Source organism: Procambarus clarkii, chromosome 90 (genome assembly GCF_040958095.1).
Source record: "Procambarus clarkii isolate CNS0578487 chromosome 90, FALCON_Pclarkii_2.0, whole genome shotgun sequence".
NCBI classification, from domain to species: domain Eukaryota; kingdom Metazoa; phylum Arthropoda; class Malacostraca; order Decapoda; family Cambaridae; genus Procambarus; species Procambarus clarkii.
The window spans coordinates 8,895,170-8,921,796 of record NC_091239.1 but is presented as its reverse complement, the minus strand read 5'-3'; the positions used below and the strand labels follow the sequence as shown (position 1 = coordinate 8,921,796).

At 41.1% G+C, this 26,627-nt stretch overlaps 2 protein-coding genes across 2 annotated transcripts in view; one reads left to right on the top strand and one right to left on the bottom strand.

Moving 5' to 3' along the window:
- Positions 1-496: 496 nt before the first annotated feature.
- Positions 497-10,778, bottom strand: LOC123746532 (retinol dehydrogenase 12). Its single transcript, XM_045728085.2, is given in 11 exon segments — positions 497-1,332; positions 1,731-1,820; positions 3,664-3,776; positions 4,854-4,962; positions 5,116-5,178; positions 5,180-5,199; positions 6,840-6,967; positions 8,915-9,026; positions 10,028-10,120; positions 10,621-10,705; positions 10,707-10,778. Coding segments are annotated over 11 exon segments (993 nt in total). The 3' UTR covers positions 497-1,224.
- Positions 2,558-26,627, top strand: part of LOC123746533 (sex-lethal homolog) — a 109,762-nt gene continuing 85,692 nt past the window's right edge. The window contains exon 1 of the mRNA XM_069318305.1: positions 2,558-2,714. The gene's annotated coding sequence lies outside the window, so the exon portion shown is untranslated. The remainder of the gene's footprint in view (positions 2,715-26,627) is intronic.

Here is a 26,627-nt window from a genome sequence, read left to right as displayed (position 1 = left end):
ATTATTTAATTTTCATCTTTAATAAAGGTCAACTATTTACTAATATATTAAAGTTGCTAGCTCTTTAAAAATAAAAAGACTGTTCTACATTACATGTTCAGCAGGTAGAAATGGTATGTATTTTATATACAGTATTGTTAAGATTGATAGAAATAAGATTTAATAACAATCTTGTCATTGTAGATTTTCCTAATACTGTGTGTAATTTTCCAATACAGTATTGGCTTGAATTTTTTTAAAGGCTTTTTCCATGCAAGGTTTAGGATGTCCACCTTTTAATTAAGTCCAGGAGTCAAAGTGAGAGCTAATCTATTAATTAGGTTTGGAGTTCAAGGAAAGTAGACTGAAATATCCCTCATTTGGCTGGATATTTGTGAACCGGTGTGAAGTTTGTAATCTTGTGACGATAGGGATTTACTTCAGGAACTTGCTGGACTGAATCAGAAAAGTGTCATCCTTGGAAAAATTCTAATCTGAGGTAATTAAGATTACTACATCAAATTTATATTTATTGCATGCATATATATATATAAAGTTCATTAAAAAAAATTATAAGTTATACTACTACAGTATCTTGTTAAAAAAGTTCCTTCTATAATTTACAGTACAGTTTGCTAATAGATAAGAGTAGAACAAAATGAAGTTCTCCGAGCTATCTTTCAGATATTTTGAAAAATTGTAATTATTTTCTACCTTTTCCAATTTCTATTTCTTGCATATTTTGCAAGGTTTTCCAACTTTTTATAAACCAACAGCTAATCACATACCCGTTTTGTTTACTTGTTCTTTTTAATCCATATAGAAAGTTGAACATTACTTGTCTTATGTCTGGCAAGACACATTTTACACAAGCAACTGTCTATTAATTAACTTTCATATTATCCTCACAACTAAAAACAATTGTGGGATCAACACATTATAATTCCCATTGATGTTTTATTGGGGCCACAGCTGCAGCAGTTAGTGCCACCACTCGGGGAAACTGGGCTGCTTTTATGTTTTCAAGACTTACAATTGATGTTACTGTAGACAGTCAAAAATTAGAAATAAAGTCTAACAAACATTATACAAGAAACCACAGATTATTTTGTTAATGTCATGAGCTAAAAAGTGCTTGATGCAAAATAGAATATTAACATTTTTCATTTAGCATCTTTTGTTCTTATTTGTTAAATTGTTCATGTAGTGTCTCATCTGAATTTATCATTAAAGCAGATGCATCTTTTAGTAGCTGTGTTCCTCTGGCTGGAGATTAACGCAAGCCTCACTGGCCTCCCACACCTTCTTGGCCAACCCTGCATCACAGACTAGTGGTGATATATTATCTGATACCTGTTAAAAAAAAAAGTCATTAATATTAAGACTATTAAAATATAAAGGTGTAACTTAAAATTTGTGACACTAAGCTATGTGCTCTAAACCTACAGCATAAATACAATAAAATCCAGTAACATAATTTGTTGCCAATGCTGTGATCTACAATACAGTGTGTTGCCATGCACGTTCTTGTTACGAATTAACTAGTTTTCTACCTGCTCCATTTTACCCAGAATTCAGATTCATTTGAGCTTTTCTTAATTTTTTGCTGGAGAAAAATGGAGAAAAGCCATATTCAAGTTCACCAAGAATTTGTACCTATTCACAGTGATCTGTTTGATGATTGTATCACCATAATTGTAGCAGCTCAACAGCAAATGGCAGCCATAAATATCTTTAGGTTGATTACTAACCTTACAATCCTCAAAGAACTCCCCTGTAATCTTAGCAGTTTCTTCTGAGATTGCCAGGTGGATAATTGTCTGGGCCCCTTGCAATGCAGTCTGTCCAAGGTTAAATAATTACCATTAAATTCATACTACATGTGATCCTAAGATATTACATACAAATCAGTCATGAAATATACAATATTGTTATATATCAGTAAGTGTGAGGGTAATGACAGTTGCAGAAGGAACAGCAAAATTACTTAAATGAACTTCATGCTTTTAATATTAAAATGTTAACACAATTAGAATCTGTAAACAACTTATTCTGACACAGTTCAACAGTCTTAGAATTTCAACAAATGTGACTAGTATGAAAATCTCACCAAACTCTGAGAATTGTCAAACATTTCAACTGAATACAAGAATAAGATAATAGGTCAGTGGTTTCAGCACCAGGAGTAGTTTCTTGGGCCAACATTTCATCATCATCATATTCACAAGAAAAAGATGACACCGATTCAACTTTATTTATCCCTTTTGCCTATACATTTTTGCACACCGGACACAGCTGACAGGTTGTAATCAGAGCTTGCTAGAATGAATTCAGTAGAATTCACTGGCTTTTCCTTTTCAGCTACATAGTAGTAGTTTTTCTTGAAACATTTTTTCATTTTTGTTTTTTGTTCTCTTTAAAAAATAAAAACAAAACAATTTAACAACATGGGGCAGGTAGTTTGAAGTGTGTTATTGGTGTCCCAAGAACTGATCAGTCATTAGTAAACAAGAATGAGTGGTGGCCATCTTTGTTTACAATGTAGCAGGTAGACCAGACCATAAGTGACCAGTGTGGGTGTAAAGCAGTGAGGACCAAGTGCAGGAAGATACACGACTTGGGACACAACCGATACAGAGTTTTAGAGTAAACGTGAAGACCAATCAGCAATTACTTTTTTGTGGGCAAGATTAAAGTGACTGGAAGAAGAGCAAGAAGCAACAAACTGACAGCAGGTGAGTGTGAGAAGTAAGAATTGCTTGTAAGGATGTAGTACTGTAATTAAGGAATCTTAGGGGGTGAAAAGTAAGCTGCTGCACTTAAAGCTTGGATACAAGTAGTCATTACAGAAGCTGTGTAGAAATTGTTAGACTATGTGCAAGTATATAAAATATATAACTGAGAAACTGGAAGAATGTAAATCTTGAACATAACTATGGACAAGTGGACAAGGATCAAGAGACTTCAGAGCAGGTGTTGGTGGCTCAAGATATCAATACAGCTTTTAACATTAGTAATAACAAAGGAAATTTCAAGCAGCCACAAATTACTACAGAGTACAATGTGAAAAACTAATCTAATAATTTTGGCAGCTAGGAAAGAAAATAACTTATTTGAGGATTGAGACATTAAGGAGTAGGAAAAAGATTAACATCAAAGTTACAAGACAGTGAAAGACTAAACAGAAAGAAACATGTAACACTTCAGAAGAATTAAACAAAATTAATTTAAAAAATTCATTTTAGCAGTAAATACTGTGGAAAACTAACAAGGTAAATCAGGACCTGTAACAGCAATATGTACTACCACTAGGCATACAGTAAACCATGGGTTCATTTCCCATGGTTTTGCCAATGTTTCTTTTCAACTAGTGGTAAATGGGCACCCCGGAGTCCCACAACTGTTTGTAGGTTACATCCTGGGGAAGGTAAACAGTTGGCCCAGGAGGACCTCTGTCAGCCTAGGTCCTGGTGCAGGCTTCCTGTCCATGACAACTGGAATCCACACTGTTATTTATACAATGATCATATACGCGTTGTAATTTCATTATCTAATTTCATATGCATACTTTCACACACTCAAAATGTGCATACTGTATAAACTGAACTTTCACACATTCATAATATACTGTACTGTACTTTCAAACACTCACCATTGCACTCAAATTTTTTTTCTTTTTCCTACCTTGCCCAGAATGGGACTGAGAATTCGATATATCTTCCCAAATAGGATGCCACCAGATTTCTGGAAGATCTCTGTTGCTACCAAACCTGGACACAGTGCATTCACGACTATCCCTATAAGGCCAAAAGAAAAATGTTATCAATTGTTGCATATATAAGTTTCAGTGTAATAAAATGTAAGATACTGTATACTGTACATATTGAGGTAAGTAAAAAAAAAAAATATCATATTACCCAATTTCCAATTTAAATGAGGCATTATCCCAAAGAATACATTCAAGCTATATAAGAAAAGGTTAACTCTCTCAATATCAATTTCAATTGCACAACCAATAAAAAAAGTAGTCATTCCCTTGAGTTAACATTTTAATTTTGCAAGATGCCCAGGTTGATCTCGGAGATTTTGCTTTCCCTACTGCCCTGTTAAGTCACTTGGCCCTCGATACAACCTTTGGTGAATCCTGATATCCTTGACATTGCTCATCTTGTGTTTTTTTGGTCTCATATTGGCCTGAATAATATCTAGGACTCTGTGTGACTGTTTGTACCATAGACAGTGATAAATAGCCTTCTTGGTACCATTTGATAATTACTTACTAAAAAAAAAAATGAAAATCATTTAATGTACAGCCAAACATTTAGCAATCACTAGTTCAAAGGTTCAAGGCCAAACTGCCTTCTTTGTAATGAAAATTAATAAATGCATGTATGTATGTATATGTGGTTTGTGGGTAAATGTAAATATCATGTAGAAATTAATATGTGATGTATTATGAGGTATATATAACAATGTAGGACCCTGAATGACCTGGGCTGCTATCTGGTGGCAGTCAAGCACTTATACTGCTGCGATGTTTACCCAGTGGCAACAATTTTTTTGCTTTAGTTTTTCTCAGGGTTACTTATTTCTTTTTAAACAGTTTCATATTTTGATGCAATTACTTTGTTTTGTTTTGTTTTATCTGTTTTAGGTTTATCCTTAATTCCCAAGCTCCTCTCACCTCATAGAGAAAGCCAGATTTTGATCCCAGGCTCTTGATAGGTCTCGAAAGGCATAGTACAAGAGTTTAAAAATATAGTTGTGCTACACTAGGTCTCATGTGCAAGTATTTATAAGTGTTCTTACTTGTAATCTATAGCTGGATCTATGAGACTAAGTCAGATAGATGCAGTATAATTTGCTGTACTCACCAGTTTCCTTCATCATTTCCGCTAAATAACGGGTGAACAGAATGTTGCAGGCCTTCGACTGGCTATAGGCCTGTAACAATGAGTAGTTACCCTTTTCATAATTCAGATTCTGTAAGAAAAAGAAAAATTGTCAAAATTATCAAGTTTGAATATAAAGTATTATTCTGATACTGTAAACTTGCAAATTATGAGAATGTATCTTGAGTTCATAAAGAATTATGTAATGTAGCATTTTTGTAGTTCACAAGTAGAGTATATTTACCTTTAGGTCTAATGTCTTGAGGTGGGAATGAGCCATTGATGATGTCACCACCACTCGACTAGGGAGTGCTCTTCTTTAGCAGTCCTGATGAATGTTAGAACAAATTAGAGAGAAAAATGAAGGAAAATTGACTATTATATAAAGGTTTATTGATATGAAGAAAGAATGAAATGAGGTTAGAAAATAGTGGTATGTACCAGTTGCTATGTATAAGAACACTCATTAAATGGCTTCTAGAAGCCAAGAAACCAGTGAAATAAAAAATAATGAATGTCAACAATCCAGATGCAGGTTAATTAAGTAAAATATTTTTTTTATGAAACTGCTCAGTCATTTAGCCCTGAAAATTAAACCAGTTCCTTCACATTTCAGACTTTATTTGCTATTCCTTATATTGCTGATTAAGGTTCTTGCATCTAAATTGGATCCTTTTCTTTTTAGGGTTTGAGTATTCGACTTTTGAGTTGTGGTGGTGGAATAAGGAAGGGGGGGGGGGGCAGGCAATCGGCCCTGGTCATTGTCCTCCTCCTATTTCATCTCCCCTCACTGCTCTCATATGAGTTTGGCTCGCATTGACTGTTGCCGCTAGCATGGGAATCGTCTGCATACTTCAGAGAGGGCTTGGACTAGGGATGTTTGGGTGTCTTTGATGGTCTCCGAGGGACTATAAACTGGGTGAGTGTTCTTGGGTTCTGGCCAACCATCTACTCTACTACTTCATGTCCACATTCAGAAAATGTTGGACAGGGACAATGATTTCAATGACAGTTCTTGAGTGTTGTGTTGTGCCTCTTTTTTAGTGGCTGAGAGAGAGGCTCCCGAGATCCAGTTGATCCTTAAATGCCACTTGGTGGCAACCCAATTACCCTCGACTGCCACCTGGTGGCAACCCAGATTACCCTGGGTCCCAGTCAGCCAGCTTCCTCACACACTCGCCTGGTCATAGCTTCAGGGGCATGTAACCACTGATGGGGCCAACCCTCAACTTTGTAGTTTAGTTAAGTGGTGTTGGTATCTCTGGGACATTAGTTTCCATCAGAGGCCATTGTTTCATTATTGTGTCCTGTGTTCTTCACAGTTGTATTTCATATCACCCACAATATGTGCCTTAGCTTTGAAATTCACTTCAATTCTGGGCTAGGCTTCCCTTCCTTGGTAGTTGGCTTGCAATTCCACTGCTTAGAGAATATTTGGTTGTAAATAAATATAGTGTATATATAAATGTTTGTGATGCTTTACGAAGTGAATATTTGGGTTAAAATTATATTAAGAACATTTATTGATGATAGTGTACAGCACACAGGACCGGGAGCCAGTCGGCCGAGCAGACAGCATGCTGGACTTGTGATCCTGTGGTCCTGGGTTCGATCCCAGGCGCCGGTGAGAAACAATGGGCAGAGTTTCTTTCACCCTATGCCCCTGTTACCTAGCAGCAAAATAGGTACCTGGGTGTTAGCCAGCTGTCACGGGCTGCTTCCTGGGGGTGGAGGCCTGGTCGAGGACCGGGCCGCGGGGACACTAAAAAGCCCCGAAATCATCTCAAGATAACCTCAAGATAACCACATACACTGTACACTAAAAATCTGAACTACAATAGAAAACTAGTACTGTACAGTACTCGAATTTGAAGGAAACAAATGCATGATTATATATCTATACACCTCAAGATATTTCATGTTACAATTAAAAGCAGAAAATGGTTTCATAAAGAAAAATATTCTAACCTAGTAAGAGATTAGCAAGGAGAAAATGTCCAAAATGGTTGGTTGCCATGGTAAGCTCAAGGCCATCCTCAGTCAAGCATCGTTTACCTACACCTCCAATACCAGCATTCAGTACCAGTACATCTAATCTGAAAAAAAATATAAAGGATTCATGAGACATTCAGAGAATATGTATTTAGAAATACTTAACATTGGCTTGTCTACATATGAGTGACCTACAGTTTGTTTAGCATCAGATAACACTTTTTGCACATCCGCAGTTTATTTTAAAAAAAGTGTGAGGTAAATTTTACATTAGGGTGAAGTAAGTGTATGGAGGGACAGGCTGAAGTTACATCTATAAAACTTGTGTTCTGTATTGCTCCAAAAACTATTTACAATTTATGACTCGTTATGGTTTTGTTGTGTGTATTATACAGGTATATTCTTGCATATTGACACCTTTATAAACAAAAGATAAGCTGAGAGCACTGTAATATTTATTCAGAAATAATGCTTCACCTCTGAAGACCTCTTCCAATCTTTGATTTGATATAAAACCATTACAGTACTGTACTTGAGTTTGTGAACAGATGAGAGAACCTCTGTTGATTTTGAATCCATAGATTTTGTCTACAATGCTCCCAAGTCAGCTTGTATCCCCAAGCATTCCCAAAATCAATAAACTGTTGTACTAAATGGCCCGAACCTAACCTACCCGAAGACTCACGAACAGAAAACGAAACATCACATCAATTTTGCGAACTGCTACCAATTTTAGTACATCAGTTTTTTGCCTTGGGGAAATTATACATAAAAGTGCTTAGCACTGTCCAGAACCAGTTGCCCAGGTACCACGTATAATCTGCAAGGCATAGTAACCTCTGTTGCAAGAGTGACTAGGTGCCAGCTTGCCTGACTAATTGTGAGCCATTTAGATGAACAAGAATGTTATACCTCTGGGAGTGGAAAAATTATATGCTCAGAAAGGAGGTTTTCACAAGCCTCAATAAATAATCTTAGACATTTGAATGAACTGCATACTGAGTTACAATTATAAGGTGTATTATGCATGACAAGAACAGGTTTTGTGTGTTTGCATTGGAGTAGGTAATTCAGGTGTTTATTTTTCTCATACAATTTCCTCAAACACTTGGATTTACAATATTTGTTAAGTATGAAACATTCTATTAATGTATTTGCTAAGAATAGTACTGATGTTACACAATGAAATCACAATAACGTGATACAGTATATCTATGAGAAAACCTTTGGAGGAGGACAGCGGGAATGAATCTATCCTGTGTCACACTAGATATGAGCCTTACCCCATAGATCAAGACATGCTCAAAAGTTACTCATTCAGGAATCCACCCAAACCCGCTATGAATTTGGAGGCACGGAGCTGGTATCCAGTCATGGTATTCTGCTCCAAAGATTTTCTCTTACTAATGTACTGTTTATTGCATTGACAAGTGGCCAAAATAGGAGAAAGCATGTAGGCTTGACTACTGAACATAAATATCAGAAAATGTAATTAAACGAGTTGAGAATGGTGTATGCAGGTGCCAGGTCATCAGTGACCCTCTCTTCATACTGTTCAATACTGTATATACAATTTATATTGAATAATCTTTAGTACATCAGCCCATGCAAACTATTTTATTATAAACAAAATTATTATTTATTACAGTAATGTGAATAACAGTAAATACAGTATTTTCAAAATGTTAAGGAAAAATACTGATCTGATATACGTTATACACAGGTCACCCCCAGATGATCTACAAATTTCTCATTGGTTTTTCAGAAAGCACTTCCAAGCTATTTCATTATAAAGAAAAACAGTTGAAGAGATACTGTGTATTAATGCAAAAAATCCAATGCCAGTCCAATTAAATTATGCACCAAGTTCTTGAGTGAAACTCTAACAGTACAGTAGAATACTTTACTCTCATTATAGGCAAATTTGTTTAATTGCAAGTTAAAAAAAAATTTAGCAAGTATATTTTATGGTATTAGCATGCTGGATGTTGTTTGGAAATGTAGCAACGAACAAATTAGAAGGGAACAATTCAACACTTGTCCTGTCTTACCTCTCTTCTTCTGCAAGAATTCTCTTGGCAAAAGTTCTAACGGATAGCAGGGAGGATGTATCAAGCTGCCTCACTACCACGTCCTTGTTACCCGTACATGACTGAATGTCCTCTGGTGGATAGACAACAATTATTACTCGGTGTAATGAAAGACCCGCTTCCCCCCCTTTCAGAGTAGGGAAGGTTGCTGAAAGAGAGGGAATACAGATGAATATATACAGCATACATGGACACGATAAAGTACCTAAATTATTGGGATCATCTCAAAGCTTCCCAAATGTATTCTCTAGAAAGGAGACGAGAGAGATATCAAATAATATATACTGTACATGGAATATACTGGAAAGTCAGGTCCCAAATCTACTCAGTAAAATAACAACATACATACTGGAGTGAATGAATGGAAGAAAATGCAGAATAGAACCAGTGAAGAGCAGGGGGTGCCATAGACACAATCAAATGAACACTGTATAAACATCAGAGGTCCACAGTTGTACAACATCCTCCCAGCAAGTATAAGAAATATTTTTGGAACAAACATGGACATTTTCAAGAGAAAACTAGTTACAGTAGATTTTCTTCAAGAAGTGCCGGACCAACCATGCTTGTGGTGGACATGTGGGCCTTCGGGCTGCTCTAATCAAGTCTGTTGAACCAAGCTCTCAAAAGCCAGGTATTGTACATACTTTTAATATCCCCCCAACCACTCCTCATCCCCCCCCCCCCCATCACACTTTTCTTACTGTCTCACTTTCATTCCCCTAAGTTTTCCTCACACTATTTATATTTCATATGTAACTAATTTTTACATGTTCAGAACACTGCTTGCAACATAGATATATAGACTAAATATAACATGAATGTATAGTAATTTTCACCTATAAATTAAGAACATACATGATCAAAACATGATCATACATGATCAAAAAAATTTAAGGATCACTATACTGTATGGTAGGGTATGCCAACACCGGTGGTAGTTTTCAAACTGGTGAATAATGAGGAATAGAAAAATAAGGACACCATGCACTTGACTTAGAGTTAGATAATATACACTCTCAAAGTCTAATTGTACAAGATACTTCCTTCGTGGTTCCCTAAGAGAATAATTACCAGCAACACTAGTAGCTTTTGTAGAGTTCCTACAAGCCAGGATGACACGAGCGCCACGATGTGCAAAGTCCTTTGCTGCCTCTTTGCCAACACCTGAAGTGAGGATAAAATTAATATACAAATTTCCAGTGATCAAGAATTAACAAACTTGAACAAGGGTTATTTTATGTCAGTAGATGTCTTAAGATGATCATTCACAAGAATATTTCTTGCAGCTAAGTTAAAATATATTCCAATAGTAGCCACCATGCATTTGGATTCACTTCAAAATAATGGTGCTCATTGTATGACATCTAGGACAGTATATAAGCTTAATTAGTTTGAGACTTTCTCAATTAAATTTTAATTGCATTGTATTATTTAAATATTTATAAGTACTGTACATGTGTGCAACTTTTAACTATCTTTGTGTGTGGTATATTCTTGCAGAATTGCAAACACACACAGCTAGAGGGCACCCTCCTGAAGGGGAATAACTTAAACGGACAGTAATATACTATACATATAATAGCTATATACAGTACTGTGTAGGATATTTAGCATTTATTCAGTTTACATCTAGTAGAATCATTACAAAGCAAGATCCATCTTACCAGCAGATGCGCCAGTAACTATTATAGTTTTGCCTTTCAAGCTAACCACACAGGCTGTGTAGCCTGCCCGGAGCCTGTATATGTGGACCAAAAACTGCTGCCATAACAGCCAAGGCAAACACTACAAATGCTACCACTCCAAAAACAATTGTCCACATTCTGAAAATAGATATAGCAGTCAAAATTTTATAAATGAAGTAGTCACCAGGAAGAATAATTAACATAGTGTAAACTTGAACTTATAAAGTGTACAGCACTTTTATACATGTGATTACTGTTGTCAAGGACAACAGGGAACAAGCCCCTCCTCTCTCTCCTTCCTTTTTTTCTTCCTTTCTTTCTTCCCTCCCTCTCTCTCTCCCTCCCCCTCTACCTCCCCCATCTCGTTCTCCTCCCCCCCATCTCGTTCTCCTCTCCCCCCCTCTCTCACTCACCCCCTCTCCCTCCCTCCCCCCCTCTCTCTCCCTCCCTCCCCCCTCTCTCTCCCTCCCTCCCCCCCTCTCTCCCTCTCCCCTCTCTCTCCCTTCCCCCTCTCTCCCTTCCCCCTCTCTCCCCCTTCCCCCTCTCTCCCTTCCCCCTCTCTCCCTCTCCCCTCTCTCTCCCTTCCCCTTCTCTCCCCCCTCTCTCTCCCTCTCCCCTCTCTCTCCCTTCCCCCTCTCTCCCCCCTCTCTCTCCCTCCCTCCCTACTCCCTCTCTCTCCCCCCCTCACTCTCTTTTTCTCTCTCTCCCCCTCATTACATTACATTTAATACAATATATTATTGCCGATAATGTGAAATATAGAACTCGAAAACTGTTTCAGTGTGCCCATGAATTCCACTTACAGAAAACCAAATTCTTAAAAAATAACTTTTTGGCATATGCTTTATATTTTAAACCAACAATTTCTATTGCATTAAAGTTATAACTTGAGAATAACTTCCTGTTTATGACAAACGTTCATTTACCAGTTTAGGTAGACTGTTACTGGAACAGTAGTATGCTTTCAGACCATCACAAATATGTAGATAATTATCCAGGTGGTTTGAGTGTGGGGTTGGGGGGGTTCCACGGTAATGGATTTGGTCTGAGGATGGACTGAAGTAATATGATTTAAAAAAATTGTTTTTTTTTTCATTGAGAGTACATGAGAAGTGAGGAGGGAAACAGTGTGCTAATTAGTAACTAAGGTGTAGGTTATGAAGTGTAAGATCGCTGGTCAGTAAGTGTGACACGGACCTCAGGGCTGAGGCACACTACACTTCAGGTGTGAGAGACAGCTGTGAGATATATATGTAATTATATATCGATCCGCAGCGGGCAAAACATGCTCGAGTAACGTTTAATCAATGTTGATTCAATGTTATATCAATGTCATTTCCCCGGGGGATAAGGCAGGATGTCTATTGTCTTGATCTTATGCATTTTTGTATTTCTGAGTTCAAACTAAAATCAAATATTAGTTTTTGATTGCCATTGGTTTTGTCTTTTATTAAATTCTGTTCTTGAGTAATAGAATCACAGAAGTAAAGAGTGATTGATGAAGATAAGCCACCCAAGAGGTGGCACGGGCATGAAATTGAAATAAGTTTATTGAGGTAAAATACACACAAAGGGATGAGGTAGCTCAAGCTATTCTCACCCCAGTCAGTACATCGTGTTAATATATACATAGAGCACGGGCATGAGAAGCCCATAAAGTGACATCTGCCCAGTTATAATACTGACAGCTCTTAATTAATTGTTTGGGGCGGGAGACATCTCCCGTCACGCAGGGTGCAGTCGCATCTCCACAGATCTCCAGTATCATCTATTGATACTGGTAATGGCTCAAAAGGGCTACCACTTACGGGCTATTCATGCCCGTGCCACCTTTTGGGTGGCTTAATCTTCATCAATCAATTGTTTGTTCAGTTCTTGGCTTGCATTGTTTGAGCATAGATAACAAGTTCTTCATTCGACCCTGTTACAGTATTAGCATAGAAACTTCTAATTTTGTATTAACAAAGATATACAGAACAATGTGCTGCTACACTGTAATCTTTCATGTTGAATAGTGTAGATCAAAAACGAGCTATGAGTTCATCGAATATTCAACCCGTCCTCCTGATAGCACTAAGTAATCCCATCTCACAGGATGGTTAATCATACATAGAATCAGGAGAGAGCGTGAAATCCGAGTCTAATCTACAAACCTGTACTAGCAAACTCTAGGTTGGCTGGGCACAAGAATATCGTTCAATATTCGCGATTATATGAAGTACAGTTAAATAGCTCAACATAAATACTTCATATCATTTGGTGTGAAAGCATATACGAACAGTGGGATACACAGGAAACTTTAATGTAACCCAGAGTCAAAGAAATATTATAAATATATTTTCGGCATTAAAATAGTCAATAAATATATAATATGTATATCTCAATGAATATGTGTGTGGGCGTGGGAGCAGAGATGGGTGTGTGTAGCACTTGAAGGAGTATGAGAGATGGGTGTGTGTGTGTAGCACTTCAAGGAGTATGAGAGATGGGTGTGTGTGTAGCACTTCAAGGAGTGTGCTCAGACTTTGAATGAACGCATTATGTGTATGCGTCATTCTGTGGGGATGGGGGTGTTCTCATCACTGGTTGTGTGCACCCGTGAATACGGGTTCACTATACAAGGGAATTTTGTTCTAGTAGCTGAATCTAAAAAAAACAAAAGCACTAGTGAATGACTGGTTGTGTGCACCCGTGAATGAGTTGTGTGCACACGCGGAAATGATGGCGGTGTGCATGAGTGAAAATAATGAGTGGTTGTGTGTGCGCATACGAATTAGTAGTTTGTGTGCACATGCGCGAATTGGTTGTATGCACGTGCGTTAATTCATGGTTTGAGTGCACATGGGTGAATTTACTAAAATTTATGAGAGCCACCATCTTTAGTGACCTTGGCTGGGATGTTGACCAGACCACACACTAGAAGTTGAAGGGACGACGACGTTTCGGTCCGTCCTGGACCATTCTCAAGTCGAATGGCTGGGATAATAACCCGCCGACTTTTCAAAGTTACAACCTCCCATTGTTCCTGAGGATTTTTGTTCATCTTTTGTTATTAACTTGGGTACACTCGGCCGTGTGCTGTTAGCCTGTTAGAAGGATTAGAGTATAGATCACGTGCGACCTGAAAGGTCATACAATATCCTCATCTCACAGGGTGGCTAGTCACACGTGGAATCAGAAGAGAACATGAATTGTGAGTCTACTCTCTCCTACTAGGCTACTAGCCTACTACTAGTATATTCTTGGGAAGAGCACAAGATTATCTTGCAGTATTCGTGAGTGTATGCATCAGTTACGCAGCTCAAAGTATCTCATCCTATTTGGTCTATTAATAGCTGTTGTTAACAGAGAACGTACAGATATAGTGTTGGAGAGAGTTGCTGAATTTTAAACTGAAGTGATGTTTAGTATCTGGCTTTGGCGGGAGGGAGGGCGGGAGGAGTTACCAGGGACAAGGGCCAAGCCATTAAGACTGTATAGCACTTGGGAGGAGTCAGGATAAGGATTTGGGATGTGACGGGGGAAAGGAATGGTGCCCAACCACCTGGACGTTCGGGGATTGAACGCCGACCTGTGGCGTGTTGAGCTTGAAGTTGTTACCCCCGTGTATGCGTTAGATTTGACCTTTTAAATAAATGGTCTGGGGTTAAATATTTAAATTTTTTCAGTTGTTTAAAGATCTTGATGATATCAGCCCTGTCCTGTCTGGTTTGTAGTGTCGTGTCCTGTGGTCCTCAGCCGTTCTTGGTATGAAAGTTAACATAGTTCTAGGATGACTTAAGTCGTTCTGTGTTGAAATGCTTTTCAAAGCAGATATGTCATTCTAAAGGTGAGGTATCCATGCTTGGACACAGCAGTCTAGATAGGGTATCTTGAGGTTATCTTGAGATGATTTCGGGGCTTTAATGTCTCCGCGGCCCGGTCCTCGACCAGGCCTCCACCCCCAGGAAGCAGCCCGTGACAGCTGACTAACACCCAGGTACCTATTTTTACTCCTAGGTAACAGGGGCATAGGGTGAAAGAAACTCTGCCCATTGTTTCTCGCCTGCACCCAGGGACCACAGGATCACAAGTCCAGTGTGCTGTCCGCTCGGCCGACCGGCTCCCTACACCAGGGTACACCAGAGATTTGTTCAGTTGAATATATAACCACTTTTTATTCCTTGACGTCAAACGCTCTTTTGATTATTCTTAGAGTTTAATATTTTGTTTACTGCAGCTCCCATTTACGTAAATTTTAATAACTGATGGATCCTAACTCTTATAGGTCGTTTTCGTCAATTTGCGATATGGCAGTTGTTGTTAGGATATTGATTATGTTCATTGTTATGTCCTAAATGCTTGTATTTAAAAGATCTTGCATTTTCAACATAGTAAAGCATTTGTCAGTTTTCTGACCATTTGTTGAGTTCATGTTGTTTTACTTACCATAGAGCTTGGTTTCATCTGCAAATTTGATGCTGTCTGCAATATTCCCAGCTATGTCACATGGATGTGTCAAAAAGGTTAGTAACGCCTAGTTTACGGCACTACTCTTGCCATATCTTTCCAGGCAGATTCATCTCCGTTTTTAAGACGCCTCTTTGCTTTCTTTCTTTAACGATTGTTTCCTACATTCTAGTATTTTACAATTTATTCAATTTGCATGTAATTTCCTGCAGTGTTTATATGTAGTGCCTTATCAAAAGCCTTTAGAGAAGTTCATGTAAAGTTATCTACTGGAAGTCCTTTTTCGGCATAGCTACTTACCGTTTCCAAAAATGTTAACATGTTAGTGAGGCAGGATTTGTGTTACAAAATCATAGTATTCATTTTATTACACTGTCCACTGTAAGATGATGAATTATTACTTGTTATAGGATTATCTCCATGAGCTTGCAGATATGTTGAATGGCTGGGTGCGCACACCTGTGAATGAGTATGTTGGCCGCGCACTTGTGAATGAGTATGTTGGACGCACACTTGTGAATGAGTATGTTGGGCAACCCGTCCTCTTAAAACTAACGTCGCTTTTCGCTCGTATGCGCGCTATGGCCAAAAATGGACGTAATTTGAAATGAAATCTCCTCACAAAAGTGACTTACTGTCCCGTTTTCTGTTTGAGTCCTCCGGCTTACTCGAAAAGGTTAGGAGAGGAAGCTTTCAATTCACGTTTTTCATGACCTTTTGAAACTAAGAGAATTTCCTGCCCTCCTAACTTACCAGAGGACCCTTAACTTACTGTTTTGGAAAACAAACAATCCAAAATTTATTTTAAATTTTTTCATTTTTAAATTTTGTCCAATTTCGGCCATACGGGCAAACGGCCAAGTTCAGACATAATTTAAGAGGACAGGTTGTTCAGGAAGTTTGGGGCAATGAAATACATCTCAAATGGATAAAGTAGCTTATGCTAATTCTATCCTCATCTATTTAAGGTCCCTTATGGGGCTCACAAAATCACACAGTACACAATTATTAATCATATTAATAATGAGATAATGAGGATCATTATCCTCTGGATCTAATGAGGATCAGTCGACACCCAGCCGTGGTGGAGGAAGCAGAATATTCCCATAAGTATTCACGCCCACAAACAGAGTAAACGAAGATCCGAAGGAGGAAAAATCTTTAAGACAACGATAGCCTTTGTGTCAACATTTGGGAGAAAGGCACTGCAGCGACTATTACGGTTAACCTGGCAGAAAAGTGTATCCTAGTGGTGATGATGTGCAGGGCAGCGTTGTGAATTCCGAGGTCGGTACGCAGACCTTGGAATACCTCAAAAATTTGGACAAGAAGATTGAAGCTCTGGATAAATTAGCTATGGCAAACAGATGGGGTGTAGTGGAGAGTGAAGTGGGGAATGAAACGGAGGGGGGGGGGGGGAAGACAGTAAGGAAGAGGGAAGTGTCAGGAATGGAAGAGTCTCAGGAAGAAAATTTTGACGGAGAGGCTCAAGAAAAATTTTATACAAAAATAAAATTTAAAGAGGCTATAGAAAGGGCGAGGTCGCTTATCAGTGAAAGTGATAACTTATCTTCTGAGGTTACCTTGATTCTTATGTTCTTATTATGGAAATCAACTTACAAAGTATTGGGGGATAGACTCTCAGTTATATGTAACTTCGGCGATTAGATTGAGAGGCCGGGGGGGGGGGGAACTATTGAATTAATCTTCTCACTTCAAAAGGCGGAAAGAAATGTACAATGCATGTTAAAGTAAACAATAAGAGAGCATATATGAGATACGTATGTTCTAATGTTATAATATATGATGTCATTCAAGAAAGTCATCACGTCATGGCTTTTTAAAACCAAACAGACAACTTGAACAGTGTTTATTAATCGTAGGGCGTCCTAAACCCTGGAGGTGTACATTGCCTAACATAAGTTTCACTAGATGATGCAACATGCCTAAAGGACCTGAGTTTAAAAGCACTCTTACATAGATTCAATCAAATTAGTAAATTCCTATTGTATGTACATAGATACGGATACATTTTTCAAAGGTCTTAATATAATATGTAAAAGAGATAAGTTATATACAGGGTCATCAAAAACTCCCAGCTCCCACTCCCTCGACAGATATGTGTGATTAATCGTAGGATCTCCTCAACCCTGGAGCAAACACCTTTGTTAACTATGTCTTCAACTTTGCTTTGTGTAATCCATTTCTACTTTACCTTTTTTCCAACATTTACCGCCACATTGGATTGAACGCTGCCATTATAAGTGGATAGTTCATTTACCGGAGACTTCTTATCAGTGATATCCCATCCTCGTTCTTGCTTTCTTTCCCCCTCCGTTTCACTTCTCACTGTACTTCCCGCTTCAGTCTCCACTACACCACATCTCTTGGCCATAGCTAACTTTTCTAGAGCTGCAATCCTCTTGTCCAACTTTTTGAGATATTCCAAGATCTGTTTACCAACCTCAGGGTTCACGACGCTGCCTTGCACCTCATCACCACGAAGGTACACTTGTTTTTAATATCGTTTCCAACTGTACTAGGCTAGCCTTAATCGTCGCCATTCCTTTCTCCCAAATGTTGGTCACAGGGGCTAGGGTTCTCTCTCCACTGCTTCTTCCTTCTTCCTGCCGTAAGATTTTGCCTTCCTTCGGAGCTTCCTTTACCCTGTTGTGGGTGCCGGCTTGGAATCTCTCACATAGGGCTTCATGGGACATAGAGACGAATCAGTATTGTGGATGCCTCGACAATTGCAGCAAGATGACAAAACCTTTTCTCCTTTTTTTCAATCCTGACCTTACACTCTCGCGAATGATGCTTTTAACAGCAGAACTGACATCTGGGTTCAAACTGGCATATCCAAGCCATATGTCCCCAACGAGAACACTTCATGCATAGTGTGGGTTCCGTAATATATTTGCCACTTTCCTGTATCCTATTCCTTGCACAAAGAGTCCTTGGTCCTTGGGGCCAAAGAGCCAAAGCTCAACCCCCGCAAGCACAACTAAGTACAAAATATATTTCAGGAGCTTCACCCTTCAACAAGGCAACAATCTAACTTTGAACAAATCCACAAGGGTCGTAATGAAAGTTCGAACCTCTGCACGAGATGTTCCCAGATGCGCCTTAGTACACTGTACCACGACATGGTTATAAGATTTTGTCTTTGTGGATTTGTTCGTTTGATATATACGCTATTGTGATTTCTGCGTGAATCTGAGTTTTTTTTTCACCACGGAGAATTTTCATCTCTACCGGTTAAGATGCAGAAATTCAGGATCCAAGTACGTCGGATACTTAAAAAATATAACCTTTGTGTAAATTACTCCTGCTTCAGGAGTATGTTGGCCGCACACCTGTGAATGAGTATGTTGGACGCACACCTGCGAATGAGTATGTTGGACGCACACCTGTGAATAAGTATGTTGGACGTATACCTGTGAATGCGTATGTTGGCCGCACACCTGTGAATGAGTATGTTGGCCGGACACCTGTGAATGAGCATGTTGGACGCATACCTGTGAATGAGCATGTTGGACGCATACCTGTGAATGAAAGAGTACACGACGAAGGCATCTGCGCACTTAAATTAATGAATTGTGTATATATGCGCATAGGCATATAATGTTTTTTGTATACACAAGTCCATGAGCGTATGCGTGCGTGGAATATATATATATATATATATATATATATATATATATATATATATATATATATATATATATATATATTTCTAGCAATTAGTGTTTAAGTATTAAATTCTTGAGCAATAAGTTAAAGCAGTTTGTTCATTACTGTACAGATGCCATAAAAATTGTGTGGTGCTAAATATGTTTTTATTGATTTATATAGAGGAAGGTACATTAGGTTTGTGAGAATACATACCATTGGCGTTCTCACATTCTCATAAAACCACACGCATAGAGTTTCTTGAAGCAGGTCATATGTCCTGCCTGAATAATTATATATTCACAGCTAATAGGGCTTCGACATTCATAATTACCTGTTTCTATATTTTCAACACCATCCAAGGGACATGTCAAATGTCTATCGAACGATATAAAATTTCATGTATACACATGGCTAACCTGGATATAAGGTGAGGGGTGAGCAGCGTCCAACCTCTCTCACTAGGCACGTCGTGCACACTGACCTTCATCTTCCCAGTCCCAGCCTTAAGTAGGCAAGTTGCCTTCAACCTTCTGAAACATTCATCCATTTGTAATGGGATTTTGTTTAATCCAAGTGATTAGAATTACTGTAGTTTTTGCGTATTATTTGTTGATTATTTATTTGTTTGCTTGTATCATGAAAGCACGCTGATTGATCTTATATTTGTATATATACTTATATATACGTATATACTTATACAGTCTCCGTGGTGTAGTGGTAAGACACTCGCCTGGCGTTTCGCGAGCGCTATGTCATGGGTTCGTATCCTGGCCGGGGAGGATTTACTGGGCGCAATTCCTTAACTGTAGCCTCTGTTTAACGCAACAGTAAAATGTGTACTTGGATGAAAAAACGATTCTTCGCGGCGGGGATCGTATTCCAGGGACCATAGGATTAAGGACCTGCCCGAAACGCTACGCGTACTAGTGGCTGTACAAGAATGTAACAACTCTTGTATATATTTAAAAAAAAAAAAAAAAAAAAAAAAAAAAAAAAAAAAAAAAAAAAAAAAAAAAAAAAAAAAAAAAAAAAATTTGCAGTGATTTGTTTTTTACTACTATAGGCAACAACAACTGTCTACTTCTAGGTAGCGTTCGTATATCATTATTATAGACAAACAGTATATTTAATTAATGTGATAATTCAGTTTTATCACCCTTTGTTAAGTAACATTAGAGTTCAGTAAATATATTCGCAGACTATACAAATGTAGTATTTTTACTTTACATTTATTGTACACGAGTTTAAGTACATCTCGCTTATTGCTGAAGAAATGGCCATGTTTTCTGGGCAAGTGATAAGATGGGGGGCAGAGGTTCACTAGTGGGCTACATAATCTTCTAAGCTTGGCGCCTTCTACTGATAATTGCTCATTGGGCCCGACGTTCTTTTAATAGGACATAGAGGATTGACCTTGGCCATTGTCAATCCCTAACCTTAGTCCAATCACTCTGCAAAGTTGGGTGAGGCTAGTACCAAGTGACTGGCCTCCGACTTTGGAAAAAAACAGGTGGACAAAGACTTTGTATTTTATACATATAGATAAATGACTTGGCAAACATTTCTAGCCTTAATTCTTAAACCTATACTATCCGTAATCCTTATTTTCACACACACACACCCAGGAAGCGGCCCGTAGCAGCTGTCTAACTCCCAGATACCTATTTACTGCTAGGTGGACAGGGGCATCTGGATAAAACAAACTCTGCCCATTTGTTTCCGCCTCCGCCTTGGAGCGAACCCGGACCCTTGAGACTACGAATCCCGAGCGCTGTTCATTCAGCCGTCAGCTCCATCAAACATACATTTTATAAGAGAATGTATGTTTGTCTGTCAAAGGTTGGAGGCTCTCACTCAACTTTACCGCATGACGCGTGTGGGGTATGGGAGCCTCATAGACCAGGGTCGGCCCCAGTGCCACACTTTAAGACACCCGCATCTAATCCCTTTCCCCAACCACCACCGCACCGTGCGAATTTAATGAAGGCATCTGAAATGTTGCTTATGTTATCCGTAGAGTTATTTGTATAGTGTTTTTATCTAATCTTTTTGTGAGAGATATTGTTCTTGGTTAGAGACGGCTAGTTTATTCTGCACTCCATACTCATCCTGCGAGCCGAAGAGAGAAATTGAAATTGAGCGGTAGCGCAAAAAGAATTATTACAGTGGGTATAAAAGATCTTTATCAGACCTGGCGGAGATTAAAAATTACATCTATCCTGCACACCTTATAATGCCAGCTAGTTACAGAGAATGTTCCATTTCAATAGCTATGTATTTATAGTTAATCATTATACATTAATGGTAGGTCATTTCGCTAATACATAATTGTACCATCTTATCACTAAGGATAAAATATCTGAAATTCTTGCACTACATCATGATTTCGCTTCTAGTTGTTAAACGACATATAAGATTAAGAAGTAGTGTATTGTGAAGCCTAATAATAACAGTTTAGTTTAGTTCATTTATTATGCACCCCATACCAATCTTGTGGGCGGTAGTGGAAAGGGTTACAGAGGCACATAATGGGCTCAGGGACTGAACCCCACAATTCATTAATAATAATAATAACAGACAGCAGCTCTCCCATGACCCTGTAATATTTCCATAGTTCTGTGAGAGGAGGAGGAGGGGCTGAGAAGGGGGGAAGAAAGATAAGACCGGGGCAATGTTTGAAGAGAGGGACCGAGAAGAGAGGAGGAGGATATTTGAAGAGAGGGGGAGAGGGGGGGGGGAAAGATGTTGACTGATAGGAAAGGGAAAATGGTGGAGAGGGTGGGGGATTGGGACAGATTATGTAATGGGTTAGTGTGGGGTGAGCAGGAGAGAGGGAAATGCTGGGTAGAAGAGTGGAGGGGAAGAAAGGAGGAAGAGGGGGGATATTGAGATGATTCAGGATTAGATTCTAGTGAAACAGGAGAGCGGGAAGGAGGGCTTAAATTCTCCCGCTTAAATTTCTGCCTGTGTGGCAGAAAGTGTCGATTTTTTTCTGAGAGCTACGACACTATGGTCCCCATCCATCTCTTTAAGACGGTCTCGTAACTCAGAGACCCCGAGTTCGAGTCTCCGATGATCTAAGTGGTTCTCAACCGGGGGCCCAAAGAAGAATATCAAGAGCGAGTCCATGGGACCATATGAACTAGTAGCTCGACGGGGATAGGAAGCCGGCGGCTTGTCAAAGCTCTCTCTATTTTCCTTGATGATTTTTTTCTCCAGCAATAAGTTACTGTCAATGGTGTTGGCTCGATATATTTTGTTGTAGGACGTCCATAGGTGAGCCCGTGGTTGTAAGGGTTCCACAGGTGAGCCCGTGGTGTAAAGGGTCCACAGGTGAGCCCGCGGCTGTAAAGGGTCCACAGGTGAGCCCATGTTTGCAAAGGGGGAAAGTAAGTAAGTAAGTAATTATCAAAAGAAGGCACCAAACCGGGAAGGCTATGTAGCACCATCAAATACGCAAAATAATCAGAGGGCGCTAAATATCACCAAGGATGCCAATACGAGAACAAAAACGCATAAGGCGAACGATATCAAAAGTATCCGAGTCACCAAGAATTCTATCGAGGGACAGGTGACCGCGAGGGGCGGTCGGAAAGCAAGACATACGCTCGTCCTGGAAGTCAGGACATTCAAGAAGGACATGCACGACCGTAAGAGGGACAATGCAACTAGGACAATAAGGAGCAGGGCGGCGCTCCATCAAGTGACCATGGGTTAAGCGAGTATGGCCAATACGCAACCTCGCCAGAGCTGTTTCCCACCGCCGGTTACGGTGGAAGGAGGACTGCCACGAGGAAACACAACATTTAAGAGTACGTAGCTTGTTACCAGTAACAGACAACCAAGAAGCCTGCCAACGGGTAAGGACTGAGGAATGGATAACCGGGTAAAAGTCGGAATACGGAATGCCCTTACGAGAGATGGGACAAGAGCGGACAGCTTCCTTGGCGGCAGCATCCGCACGCTCATTTAAAGACACACCAATATGGCTGGGAACCCAACAAAACTCAACCGACTTAAATTTACTATGAACGAGAAACAGCCAATGCTGGATCTCGACAACCACTGGATGAACTGGATTAAAGGACCCGAGAGCCATGAGGGCACTACGAGAGTCAACAACAACTACAAAGGAAGACTGACAACGAGAAAGTAGGAGACGAAGAGCATAGAGAATAGCATAAAGTTCCGCTGTAAAGATGCTAGTCTCCGGAGGCAAGCGACACATATAAGTGCGATCAGGAAAAACAACAGAGTAGCCAACACCGTCCGCTGACTTAGACCCATCGGTGAAGACAGAAACGGAGCGGGAGTGAGAAGAAAAGTGCTCGAGGAAAAGGCGTTTGAGAACTGTAGGAGGGGTAAAAGCTTTAGTGATGCGAGTCAAGGATGTACAAAACCGCGGAAGAGGGACCCTCCACGGGGGCAAAGAAGGAACAACACGAGGAGAAACATCAGAAATACGAACGGAAAGAGAATCCTGCAGGCGAGATAACCGGACAGAAAGAGGGAGGTGGTGAAGAGGAACAGGAACCGCAGGAGGGGTAAAAGTTAAAGCACGACAGAGACGAGAGGAAGGATGTTGCAAGGACCGCGCAAGATACCGAAGACAGTAGCGATCACGGCGGTCCTGGAGAGACAGGAAGCCAGTGTCAACATACAAGCTAAGGACGGGAGTCGAACGAAAGGCACCAGAACTGAGGCGCAACCCAGTATGGTGCAAAGCATCAAGACGGCGAAGAGTAGAAGGAGAAGCAGACGAGTAAGCAGGGCAACCATAATCGAGCTTAGACAGGACGAGAGAGGAATGTAAAGCAAGGAGAGTGCGCCTATCTGCCCCCCAAGAAGTATGGGACAAGACCCGAAGGAGGGTAAGGGACTTAGAGCACTCAACACGGAGGTAAGAGATATGGGGAGACCAAGACAAACGAGTGTCAAGGAATAACCCTAAAAGCTTCGCGGAATCTTTGTATTCAAGGGGATGACCATAAAGTGACAAAGAGGGACGAAGAACAACCCGTTTCCGCGTAAAAGTCATGGCACAAGTCTTAGAAGTAGAGAACTTGAAGCCATGACCTGTGGCCCAAGACGACACGGCATCAATCGCAAGTTGAAGCCGGCGTTGAAGGAGAGGCGAATCATCACCCTGACAACAAAGGGTAAGATCATCGACATAGAGAGCGGAGAAGACACCAGAAGGAAGAGAGGAAAGAAGACCATTGAGGGCAACCAGAAAAAGAGTAGTGCTCAGAACACTACCCTGGGGCACACCTTCGTATTGCTGAAAAGGGGGAGAGAGAGCGGTACCAAGGCGCACCCGAAAGGAACGACGAGAGAGGAAGCTGCGGAGAAAGAGAGGGAGATGACCACGAAGGCCAAAAGAATGAAGTTGAGATAGGATATGATAACGCCAAGTGGTGTCGTAAGCCTTTTCTAGGTCAAAAAGGACGGCAACAACGGAGGTCTTCGCAGCAAAAGCAGTACGTATATAGACCTCCAAGTTCACCAGGACATCTGTCGTGCTGCGGCACTTGCGGAAACCAAATTGAGAAGGGGAGAGGAGGTGATGGTGTTCCAGGAACCACATCAGACGAACGTTAACCATACGTTCAAAGAGTTTGCAGACACAACTTGTGAGAGCAATAGGGCGAAAGTCCTTAGGGGAAGTACCCAGAGACCCTGGTTTGCGAACAGGGAGGACAACGGCATCGAGCCAGTCCTCAGGGACTGACGACGACTCCCAGATCCGATTATACAGACTCAGTAAATACTGAGACGTGCTCGGAGGGAGATGGCGAAGCATCTCATAATGAATACCATCGGAGCCCGCCGCCGTAGAACCGCAGAGGGCCAGGGCAGAACGAAGTTCAGAGAGAGAGAAGGGATCATTATAGGGAAGCTGAAGATGAGTGCAGAAATCTAAAGGACGAGACTCAAGGACAGGTTTACGAAGAAGGAAAGATTGGGGAAGATGAAGACCAGAGCTAACAGAAGAAAAGTGGGAACCCAGTTCGGAAGCGACCTGCAACGGGTCCGCCACAAGAGTATCATGGAGGTGAAGGACCGGTGAAACATCGGGAACGAACTTACCCGCTATCTTGCGGATACGCTTCCAGATCTGGGCCAGAGGGGTTTCGGACGTAATTGTCGAGACATAAGAAGCCCAACATTCACGTTTAGCCGTACGGATGGCCCTACGGGCCACCGCACTCGCTTTCCGAAAGAAAAGAAAAGAATCGGTCGTCTGCCTACGGCGGTGCTTCTTCCAGGCTGCACGCTTACAGCGGACAGCCCGAGCACAGTCCGCATTCCACCAGGGAACGCACTTCCGTGGACCCCGAGAGGAAGAGCGAGGAATAGAGCGGAGGGCAGCGTCGAAGACAGTGTCATGAAAAAGGAGGAGAGCGCGAGAGAGGGGCAGAAGGGAGAGGTCAGAGAGAGTAGCACTGAGGGAAAACAGGGTCCAGTCCGCCTTAGCAAACTGCCATCTAGGGAAAGAGAGGGAAGGGCGAAAAGAGAAAAAGGAAACAAGGATGGGGAAATGATCACTTCCATGGAGGTCATCAAGAACCTGCCATGTGAAATCTAAGTAAAGAGAAGAAGAGCAGAGAGAAAGATCAAGACAAGAAAGGGTGCGAGTTCGAGAGTCCAAATGAGTGGGCTCACCAGAATTCAGAAGAGACAGGGAAGAAGAGAGGAGAAACGGCTCAAGGAGGCGACCCCGGGTATTCGTCAGAACGTCACCCCAAAGAGAATGACGACAATTGAAGTCACCCAGCAGGAGCACAGGCTCCGGCAAGGAGTCTAGGAGGTGTTTCAAATCAGGAAGAGAGAGCGGGACACTCGGGGGGAGATAAATGGAACAAACTGTGTACCATTTCCCCACAAAGATACGAGCAACAGAACAATGGAGAGGCGAAGGAAAAAGTAAAGGAACAAAGGGAACATCAGCCCGAATCAAGAGAGCAGAAGAATTAGAAGCCCCAGCAATGGCTGGGGGGGGGGAGAGAAAGGAATAGCCACGAAAACGACCAGGACGAGCACCAAGCATCGGCTCCTGGAGACAGACACAAAGGGGCGAAAACCGCGAAACCAGAAGTTGGAGTTCGAGGAAATTGGCGTAATAACCTCGAACGTTCCATTGAAGAATGGACAACGACGAGAAGAGAAAGGACAAAAACAGAGAACAAGGAAGAAACAAAGGCGAAAGACCAACAGAGCACGTTAAAGAATATCAGGGTCGGGATCAGGGTCAGCAAAGTCAGGGTTAGGGGGCATGGGTAAACTGAGCAAAGACGGAGGGAAGGAAACGGGAGAACAGATCAGAGGTGGGCGGGCAGGGTCCGGAGGAGGAGGAGGAGGAGGAGGAGGAGACAACGGAGAGGAGCAGTCAAGGACAGCAGCAGGAAGAGGGGGAGTAGAAAGAGAGGAGAGCACCCCAGCAAGAGCAGCAACCGAAAGGGAAGCAGGGGCCAAAGAAACCTCCATAGCAGGAACAGGGGGCGCAAGCACTGAAACGGGAGTGGAAGGAGCAACAGAGCCAGAAGGAGGAGCTGAGGAAGAAAGCGAAGCCTTCTTACCCGCCGGGGAAGAGGAAGGAGAGGAGCCAGGCTTACGCTTCTGACTTAAAGGGACCGGTGTCCCAGCAACTACGTACCGGGCAACGGATTCCAGTGTCTCAACAGGAGAAGCCGAACGAGAGCACACACGACGGCCGTTAGGAGAGCGATGGACATCCGCCCGCACCGACAGGCGGCGGGGAGAGCCGATAGATGGAGGAAGAGGATGGGAAGGAGGATCGGAGGGGGACGAGGAAGGAGACACAGAAGACACGACAGACCGGGTAGAAGGAAGGGGAACCC